Raw genomic sequence first — 10471 nt, 5'->3', positions numbered from 1 at the left:
GTGCCGGGGCCAACCAGTCCCAGTGCCACTCCAGCCCAGCCTGGAGGCTGCAGAGGGCTGTGGCAGCACCAGGGACCGTGCCCTGCTGGAGCCAGCCCCGTGCCACTCCAGCCCAGCTGCAGAGGGCTGAGCCCTCAGGTGCCTCTGAGGCTGTTCTGGCCAGGCTGCTGGCTCCTCCTCAGAGGCACCTGCAGGTTCCCTCCCATCTCAGCCCCCAGCACTACCCAGCTGTGACACCGGGCACACATCATCCAGCCAGGCACCAAAGATGCAGATGCTTTTGCCAGAGTTACCAGCAAAGTGGCTGTTCTGGGGATTTAGCACCCTCAGAGAGAGGTAAGGGGATGTCACCTGTGCAGCAAGGGGAGCAAAACTTGCTGATGAAAAATACTAGTCTAAAATAAATAATGTATTAGTGAAAAGAAACCTTAACCTCCCCTTTCTAAACCCCCAGAGCCACGGGGCAGGATGGGGCGCGGGAGGGCAGCGGTGCCACCGCTGATGCTCACAGGTGCCCCTGAGCCAGCCCGAGGCTCAGCTGCTCACGGCCGCTGCCGTGATGCGGGATGCTCTGATGGCAGTGCCAGCAGCCGCGGGATGCTGCGATCACAGTGCGGGATGCTGCGATCGCGGTATCGGCAGCGGCGGGATGCTCTGATCGCGGTGCGGGCAGCCTGTTACCCCGCCTTGTGTAACAGGTGGGCAGAGGCAGGGCGGCGCTCGGGTGGGTGAAGGGGCAGCACCTGGGGCCGCATCCCCGGCAGGATGAGCAGCATTAAGCGTGGCGTTTGCCGGGCGCCGTCCCGCAGCCCCGGGGCGTTCGGGCCGTGCTGCGGGCTCTCCCCGGCCCGGCCGGGCTCTCCCTGGCCCTGCCGGGCTCTCCCCTGGCCCCGCCGGGCTCTCCAGAACCGGCGGCGCTGAGCAGCAGCTTCGGAGCCAGCCTGAGGTGAGCGGGTGCTGCGGGCTCGGCGAGGGCTTTGTGGGCACAGTGGGAATGGCAGCTCCCTCCCTCCCAGGCTGTTTGTACAGCCCAGACGTGGGGGAGACTTTTGGCTGGCTTTTCTTACGTTAGAGACGCTTGCTATTGCTGGGAACCTGAAAATGTTATTCAGGGATGAAAGTGTTGAAGCTAAGAAATATAGGGGAGGGGAAGGCTTCTTCCAGCGGGCTTTAAAGCTGGCTGGATGAGCCTCTGGCTCAGGTGAGCTCGCCCATGGCCAGGCTGATCTGTGCTCACACTGTGGCTGGGACCAAGGCAGACCCAGCTCACTGCTCCTGCCAGAGGTGGTGGCACCTGCAGGACCAGGCTGGTGAAGTGTCGTAGGTTCAGCTGGGGCCTCTGTGCCCCCAGCAGCTCGAGTCAGACTCCAGAGCAGCTCATGTCCTGCTGCTGCCCCTCGCTGTGGTCAGTGCCCTGTGCTGTGCCTTGTGCCCTGTTCCTCCCCTCGTGCCCAGGTGCTCACCTGCCACAGCAGTGAGGTTGTGGGTGTAGCCTGGCTTCAGGCAGTGTGCTGCTGTCACCAGCCACTTCTCGTTGATGATGGTGGCGCCGCAGAAGCCCACGCCTTGGCTGTTCACCAGCAGAACCTGTGGGAGCAGGGCAAATCACACTCTGGGGTTTGTGTGAGCCTGGACCAGTGGAAGGTGGCCCTGGTCACAGCAGGGGTTGGAACTGGCTGATCTTTAAGGTTCCTTCCAACCCAAACTGTTGGGTGATTCTATGATCTGCTGCAACTGATGGAGCCAAAAAATGAATTGCATTGCCCCTTGCAAAACTCCCTTCCCTCAGCCTTCCGCTAGCTTTTGGCACATTCGTGGACTACTGGGCAATCTGTCGGTGTAGCTCGACCCTTTTTGCCCCACTGGGTAAAGCTGCTGTGACTCTGACTTGTGGCTTTCTTTGCCAGAGGAGAGCCCCATGCAGGCAAGTTTTGCTGCTCTGGCATAGAAGTGTGTGTGAAAAGAAGCTGCGCTCCTGTTGGGCCTGAGGCTATTGCCAGGCTAAGCTGAGAGACAGGCTCTGGGTGTGTAGAGGCAGGATGCTCTGTGCTGGGGTCCAGAAGGTTTGCAAAGGTTGGTACCTGCCAGGGCACCTCTCCCTTCATGCTGTCCGAGCCGCCGACGACGCGCGTGCCCGTCCTGAGCACGGGGGTGATCCTCGAGGGGGCTGCGGTGCTGCTCTCCGTGGCGTTGTCCTGGCCCTCCTCGGGGCCCTCCTCGGGGCCCTCCTCGGGGCCCTCCTCGGGCTCCTCGCCCGTGCTGTTCCAGTGCTCAAAGGTGTTCATGGAGCGGGTCAGCTTCCTCTTGGCCTCGGGAGCCGTGATCCTCCCGCAGGGAAACGGCACTGGGAGAGAACGGTCACACCGGGGCCGGCTGTGTCACACTGGGAGAGAACGGTCACACCGGGGCCCACACCGGGGCCCACACCGGGGCCCACACCGGGGCCGGCTGTGTCACACCCTACCGCCACCAGAGGGGAGGGAGCAGGGAAATCCTCTCCTCAGCACAGCTGGGGACCAGCTCAGGGCTCTGGGCTGAGCATGGGCACCCTGTACCTGTGCACTGGAGCCCCAGTGTGAGTGATATGGAAACATAGCAAAAGCATTGATTGTTTATGGGCTTTGAAAATGACATCTGAGCAGCTTTAAAAGTGAAAAAAGCTTGTGTGGAGCATCTGTGCCTGATGGGCTGGGGCAGCTGTGCCTGCTCTTGCCAGGATGTGTGCTGCATACGTGGGAATCCTGTGCTGGGCACTTCCAGAGCAGTGACCCCAGAGCAATGAACAGCCAGCTGGGGCAGGGCAGGAAATAACAGCTGCCAATTGTACAGATAATCCTGCTTGGCACCAAGGTGAGGAAAACATTAATAAACTCTTCCTAGAGTTGTGTATTTCCTCTGTTAGTGAAGAACTCATTGGCAGGCTCGTTTCAGACGAGCTCTTGCCATTGCTCTCCCACGCAGCATGTGCTGAGTTCCTGCTGGTGGTGGCAGTCAAAATAGTAAATAGCACCAGGCATTGTCTTTCATCTGAAAAGCTCTCAGAAGCACTGAGCAAACAAACATTAGTGTAAAATCAGATGTGAGTGTGGCCTACTGAGACTTCATCCTTTATTTTTAAACAGCTCACTTTAGGGACAGGACTCAAGTGTTGAGTGATGGAAAGTGGTACCTGCAGGCTCAGCCTATGAAATGAAGGTTTCAGAGCCAACAAAACAAAGCTTTTGCAGGAAGGACAATCACCCAACCTGAAAGACAATCTTCTTGCTAACTGTAAACCTTTCTGATCCAGTGAAAGTGATACAGCATGTTGGGCAACACAGGATGAGATCCTCTGTTCACAGGATTCCCAGCCCAGGATCCTTCCCAGACTGATTGCTGGCTGCCAGCCCTTTCAGGAGGTCAGTGCTCCCTGGGGCAACTGACAGAGCTGCCCTGTGCAGGTACCTGCACGTCAGCTTGGGTGTGCACCTGCTGCAGGTACCTGCATGTCAGCTTGGGTGTGCAAACCTGCTGCAGCCAGCTGTTGGAAATGTCATAGCATCAAATGGTAAACTGACTTCAGGTGGCAAAATATTTATCTGCTCAATCTCTTCTCTCCAGATGTGCTTCTGGGATGCTCATGCCCAGTTAATTTGCTGTGCTGTGGTGGGTTGGGGCTGCACGTGTCAGTGTGTTTATAGGTATTGTAATGGTCTAGGGGCAGGGTAGAGCTGGGGAGCACAAGGAGAACCAGCTATTCTTTAGCCCTTTGTGAAGTTGCAGCCTCAAGCACTGCACCAAATCCAGGACAAGGCCTTGAAAACTTGAACCCAAATCTCTTAAAAACCGTTTCAAAGCTCACCTGTAGGTTCACAGGACTTTCCATCTTCATGCAGTTTGTAGCCAGGGGCACAGGAGCACACAACCTTCTGTGGGGGCTGATGACTGCAGAAGTGCTTGCAGCCTCCATTTTTAATAGCACAGGTGAAGTCTGAAAGAAATGAAAATGAAACTGTGAGAGCTCTTTTGAAACCCAGCTGGTCAGAGATCTGTTGAGACTGGGGGGTTTGGGCTCAGTAACCCCCGTGGCTGCCCTAGACTGTGGAAAGCAGATGGTGGTTTGCAGGGGGCTGGGGAGGCAGGGCAGTCCCATCCCTGCTCACAGTCCCAGGGCAGTCCCATCCGTGCTCCCAGGGCAGGGCAGTGGGCAGGTTGAGGAGCTCACGGAGCCCCCCAGAGCCCTGGCACAGCCTCCAACAGCTGTGTGCTGGCTGAAATCCGGCACCTGACCCTACAGGACTCCTGCAAATATTTGGTGACAAGCCACGTGATTTCCCCACTCTTGTGCTTTTGGCAGTGGGGGAGAACACCCTGTATAGACTGGAACAGCCTGTATAGACTGGAGCAAACCCTGTATAGACTGGAACAGCCTGCATAGACTGGAGCAAACCCTGTATAGACTGGAGCAGCCTGCATAGACTGGAGCAAACCCTGTATAGACTGGAACAGCCTGCATAGACTGGAGCAAACCGTATAGACTGGAGCAGCCTGCATAGACTGGCACAAACCCAACAGCCTGCATAGACTGGAACACCCTGTATAGACTGGAGCAGCCTGCATAGACTGGAGCAAACCCTGTATAGACTGGAACAGCCTGTATAGACTGGAGCAGCCTGCATAGACTGGAGCAAACCCTGTATAGACTGGAGCAGCCTGCATAGACTGGAGCAAACCCTGTATAGACTGGAACAGCCTGCATAGACTGGAGCAAACCCTGCCCCAGCCCGGCCTGGAGGAGCCCTTCCAGCAGGATGGGTGGATGGGTGATGGAACAGCCCCAGCCCGAGGCAGAGCCAGGTTTCCATCCCCTGCACCCAGCCCAGCCTCACTCCTCTGGCAGCAGCACCTTGGAGCTGGGGAACCACAAACCTGCAGAGGCCCTTGCAATTCCCAGGGAGTTTTCAAATAACTTCACAGCAGATTAACTCCACTCCTACTTCCTCAAGGACACCTCCCTTCCTGTAGCCATTTTAATGCCATCATTTACTATTTTTACAGAGCTCTTCTTCACGCCTCACTTCCAGCTCTATTTTCGCTCCTCACTTCCCCAAGAAATCTGCAATGAGACTGTTTAAATTTGATGCAACTTTGAAATGCTCTTTTTAACGTACACTCCTCTCTTGCCAGAGCAGAAATACAACTAGAAAGAGAATCTTTTATTAGTGCAGTGAGTCTAGCACATTATGTGAGCTGTACAGCCCCTGATTATACTATAAGAGCTGAATATCCCTCTTGCTTAAATTATCAGCTGTTTGGTTTTCATAAACTCCTCAACCCATCAGGAAAATATTTGCCTTTTATTTGCCTCCAGAATCAAGGTTGCTGCTGGTAATTGTAATTATGAATTAAGCAGAGTGCCATTGAGGGGAAGTCAGGATAGTCCTGCTCTGCCCAGCACCTGCTGCTCAGCCTGGCACGAGGAAGGGGAGTGGGAGAGTGGGGGTTCCATGGGGTCTGTGGGGAACTCTGCTCTCAGCAGGTGAGCAGGCTGTCGCTGACTGAGCAGTCCCAGGCAGGTTTGTGCTTCTGGGACACAAAGGAAGGGCTCTGTGTCAACATTTGCCCTGGCAGCCACAGCTGGACAGGAGACCTTGAGCCTGAGTCTCCACTGAGCCCTGCCTAAGAGCAGGTGCCCAGCAGAGGGGGGCTGGGCAGGACCAGAGACAGCCCCTGCTGTCCCCAGGCATGTCCCCCTGCCATGCCCAGCCCCTGCCATCCCCAGGCACGTCCCCAGGCTGTCCCCCTGCCATCCCAGGGCCAGCAGGCTGCATTCACACCTCCCTGCCTCCCAGCACAGCAGGGTGGGTGTCAGCCAGCCCCAGAGGGTGACCCTGCTGATCCCAGGGGTTCCAGCAGAGCAGCCCCACACGTACCTATCTCACAGTTCTTGCCTTCATAGCCAGCTGGGCACCAGCACACGTAGGAGTTGATCTGGTCCTTGCAAATGGCTCCGTTTTTGCACGGGTTGGGTTTGCACTGATCCCCATCTTGGAGAGAGCACAGCAGAGTCAGCAAACACAGGGCTAACACCCACCACAGCCCTGCCAGGGCCAGCACAGCTCCTCCCTGCGCTGGGAACAGCCAGGGCCTGGCAGCTGAGTGCAGCAGCAGGGGGGAGCACAGCAGGGCTCTGTGCCCCGGAGCTGTGTCCCCTGTCCCCTGTGGGTCACCCTGCCCGGCTCAGAGAACCCCTCTGCAGTCACCCTCCTGCAGCATCCCAGCAGGACCTCGTGGCTTGGCCAAACTAGACAAGTGGAGGAGGTCTGCTCCTTCAGGAGTGCTCAGAGTATCCTACTCTGGTTGTTTGAACACTCAGGCTGTTCTGTGAAAGTTTGGGCCTGTCCATGGGGGTGTGGAGACCTGTCTGGTGTCAGGATTGAGAACCTCCCTGTTGCTCTTCCTTTCTCAGTCCTGCACTATTACCTGCTCTAGATTTCTCCCCCTGTGGCAGGGCTTCTATTTTCACAGCTCCAGCTGAGAACCTGCGGCTTTAATGAAAACACTCCTATTGCAAAGTTGGGGATGTACAGCTTGGAGAAGCAAATCAGGGATGTTAAACCATGGGGGGTGCCCTTTGAAGTGTTTGTGCCAAGGCATGGAGAAAGGGCAGGGCTGAGCTGGGTTTGTGCCCTGAGAAGGGGCAGGATAGTGTGTGAGCCCATGGGGCTTTCAGGAAAGGGCTGGAATGCAAAATGCAAACAGGAACAAAATACTTTGGGCTTGTCTGAGTCCTCTGGGAGCTCTGAGGCAGGGTGAGGATTGCAGCTGGGGCTGGGGGCTGTGCAGGGCTGAGCTCCTGAGAGCTGCACGCTCAACAGCAAAGCAGGCACCCCAGATGACAGAGGAATTGATGGCATTCCTTATTTTTGATAAGCCAATTTGTTACAGTGGCAGGGAAACAAATGCAGTGCTGAGTTTCATCAGTTGTTTTTTCAGAGGACAGTCCTACAATGCAAATGTAATGTTTTTATTTTATAGTCTGGACTGAGTAATCTGAATTATTTAAGGCTTTTTAGTGAGATGTTCTGGGCACTCTGCCAATCTACCAAACAGTTCATTTATTGAAATGTCCTCAAAATTAGTTTCAGATGGTGTAGTGGGCATTGAAATATTTTTGTTGAGGGACCAAGGAGTCGTTGGGGATGGAGGCTGAAAAGGAAGAAGTGGATGTGGAGAGAAAGCAGTGAAGTAAGGGTGTGAATTGCAAACAGCTGTTTGCTATGATCATGTTGAGTCTCCACTTTAATATGGCATTTCTAGGGATTCACGCTGTGCCTGCACAGGGCTGTGCTTTATCTGGAGATCTCTGCTGGAGAACAGAGCATTTGCTGTTTGCTGAAGGGGTGTTAATTATTGCTGTGGTATTTTACTCTGTGGCACAGCTGAAACTGGAGCCCAGAGCATGACCTGGGCTCAATGAGATCCAGCACTCTGCCTCAACTGGTCTTGTTCAGTGAGGTTTTTCAAATTTGTTCAGAAAAACCCTGCTTGAACAAATAAAATGCTAAGATATCTTTTGGTTTTTTTTTTTCATTGCCATTTCTGTACCAATGGGACAGACCCAGGCTGGGCACTGCAGGATTTGGAGTGCAGGGCTCTGATGGCTCTGCCCTTACAGCTCCAGGATGCTGGAATACATTTGTTACAGACACATCAGGTCTTTATGCACTGAGACAGGAATATTAAGCATTAGAACATGAAGAAAGCAGCTCTTACCAACGTATGTTTGCCAAAACTGCATCTGCAAAGGGAAAAAAGAAAAAGTTTCCTTTGTTTTCCGATTTCTGGGTGTTGTGTGACTGAAGCAGTACCTGGATGGCTCCAAAGCTCAAGGGAAAGACTCGCAGGGAAACCACCACCTCCAGATCCCAGTGGTGACTGATGAAGCCTTTCAAGCAGCTCCCCAGCCCAAGTGACGGAGCACAGGTGAGAACCTGCCATGCCAGAGGCTGCCCTTGGCCCTGCAGGTTTTCTCCTGGCTGTTCCCTCCTCCTGCCCCTGTGCCCCAGCTGGAGGGAACAAGGTCAGGGTTGGGGTTAGAGTTGGGTTAGAGCATCATGGCACTCACCGTTTTCTCTTCATTCTCAAACACCTCCCGGGCCTCCTCATAGCTGCACTTCTCCTCGATGCACTCCCTCTCCAGGTTGCCAGGGATCACCTCCTCCAGCCGGTTGGAGTTGGCTCTGCGCTGCCTCTGCAGCACCGAGCTGGCCTCTCTGCTGCCCAGGAACACTGCAACGGACAGGGCAGGGCTGGGTCCTCCCTTTCCACATGTGCATCCCCCATTGCCCGTGCCAGAGACAGCCCAGCACTGCCACTGCGGACTGAGATTTCTTTATTGCCCCACCTCAGCCCCTCTGGTCCAAAGGATCAAATCTGCAGAGCCAAATGTCAAAATAGTCAATAGAAATGGCTGATGGAAAGAGGGTGATTGGGAGGGCTGAAGTTTGATGCTTGAAATACCCTAAAGCAGCTGGTGTGAGAGTCCCCCATTACAGATGCACAGACTGGAATAAGCTGTTTGAGAGGGGAAAATAATGGGCTTTTTGTGCTGCTGCTTGGTGAGGTCTTGTTTGACCACAGAGACTGTCCTGCCCTGTGTGCCTGTGAGGCTGTGCTGGCCATTTGCCCCTGCAGAGCTCTGGCCCTTGGGAGCAAGGGGCCATTTCCTCCTCTCCCTCCTCCTCATCCCTGCCCATGGGTACCCTGGGGGCTGGGAACCACCCTCACCCTGAGAATGCACCCCCACACCATCTACCAGCTTCTGAACCACCACCTGAGACAGGGACACAGGTCTCCAGGCAGGTGCTGGCAGGGCACACCTGTGCTGTATTTTATAGGGGATTCACCTGGTGAGTGGTGGCAAAAAGATGAGGTTCTGCTCACTTTTTACTGCTGAGCAAACATTTCGGAAAGAGCCTTTTTTTAACCTGTTTCCAGCTATGTTTAATGAAAGAAGAAAGGGCAGCCTTGCAGGAAACAGAGCTCACACTGGATGTGAAGCAGCCTCTGCTGGAAGTGTTGCTGCTGCAGATAAATCAGCATTCTGCATTACTGTGTGTGATTGCCCACATCCATCAGCTGCTCTCTCCTGTCCCCAGCTCTGGCTGCATCCCACAGCCTTTGTTAAAGCCACACTGGGCTTGCCTTTAAACAACCCTGGCAGTGGCAAATGCAATGAGTGTTTTATGGATGTGAGCACTTGTTTGCTCTCCAGGACAAAGTGATGGCACACAAAGAGCTGTGACTGTCACTCCCCCAGCAGCGCTCTCCCTTTCTCCCCTTCTGTGTGTGCCTTTGAAAATGGCTGAATGGAGCTCTGAAAGCTTAAAGATGCAAAAACCTAAGGAAGAATCCATTCTGAAAATTAATCCCTGTGACACATGCCGTATAAAATCAGCACAGAAGCCATTATTTCATTCCCCCAGCAAAGAGCAGAGCTCTGGAGAGGAGCAGAGCAAGGCAGCAGTGCCTCTGAGCTGCTCTCCCCAGCAGTGCCCGAGCTGTCACACCGCAAGTGACAAACTGTCCCTAGCCCGTGTCTGTGACACCTGTGCCCAAAGGTGAAGGGGTTGCTCTCTTTGAGATGCACTCACCTGTGTTTCCAGCAGCCAGCCAAGCTCCCAGCAGACATAAGGAGAGCGTGAGGGGGCCCTTTGCCATCTTCTCCCCTGGCCAGGCTCGCTGACAGCGCGAGCAGGGCTGAGCTCGGTCAACGGTTCAAAGGGCAGGAGTTGTTGATTTACTGCTCTGGGCAGCCCTGGGGTTAAGGTGGCCACATGTCCCCGTGCCCAGCACAGGCAGCTCTGCTCTGCCACCCCAGGGCAGGCTGTGCTCCTGGCACGGGGGGCTCACAGCCTGGCTGGGACAGGGGCAGGAACAGGGCTGTGCCCTCTGGACGTGCTGCTCTCTCCAGGCTGCAGCACCACTCACGGCTCTGTGGCCACAGCAGCCCCTGGGTGTTTGGGAGAGCTTCTCCTCGAGCTTATGACCCATAAACTCTGTTCACTTAGTCCAGAAAATGAGGAACATTCCTTTGTGAGGCACAGAGCGCAGACATTTATGGCTCATGGATTTGGGGTTGCCTCTGTGGGCATCACACACCCAACAGGTGAAGAGGAGATGCTGAATATGAGTTGCAGCCTCGTGAGATCCCGCTTGTCTAGGTGGAAAAAAATCCTTTATCTTCCTGTTCTTGAGCAAACAAAAAGTCCTGAAACCTATAATTCATCTTGTTTCTTCTTGCTCCATTTGAAACGATCTTTATTCATCACTGACAGTAGCTTTTGTTATCAAATTTCTGTGCTTGATAAATGAGTTAGGATGAGGTAATGTGCTGTTGATGTAAATTGAATGCAAAGTGAAGAAGGTAATGATCGCCTCTCATTCTCTGTGCATGTGGAAATGCAAATGTGAGAAAATAAATGGGGCT

General features: G+C 54.4%; 1 protein-coding gene across 1 annotated transcript in view; it reads right to left on the bottom strand.

Annotated features, from left to right (window-relative positions):
* Positions 1–9702, bottom strand: part of F9 (coagulation factor IX) — a 10252-nt gene extending 550 nt beyond the window's left edge. The window contains exons 1-7 of the mRNA XM_031058846.1: positions 9636–9702; positions 8108–8271; positions 7756–7780; positions 5913–6026; positions 3842–3970; positions 2082–2344; positions 1426–1587 (exon numbers count right to left, since the gene is read on the bottom strand). Coding sequence (XP_030914706.1) covers positions 1426–1587; positions 2082–2344; positions 3842–3970; positions 5913–6026; positions 7756–7780; positions 8108–8271; positions 9636–9702 — 924 coding nt within the window. The remainder of the gene's footprint in view (positions 1–1425; positions 1588–2081; positions 2345–3841; positions 3971–5912; positions 6027–7755; positions 7781–8107; positions 8272–9635) is intronic.
* Between the last annotated feature and the right edge of the window lie 769 nt (positions 9703–10471).

This window comes from Geospiza fortis, unplaced genomic scaffold, assembly GCF_000277835.1.
Source record: "Geospiza fortis unplaced genomic scaffold, GeoFor_1.0 scaffold29, whole genome shotgun sequence".
NCBI lineage: Eukaryota > Metazoa > Chordata > Aves > Passeriformes > Thraupidae > Geospiza > Geospiza fortis.
This window is presented reverse-complemented; position numbering and strand designations above follow the sequence as displayed.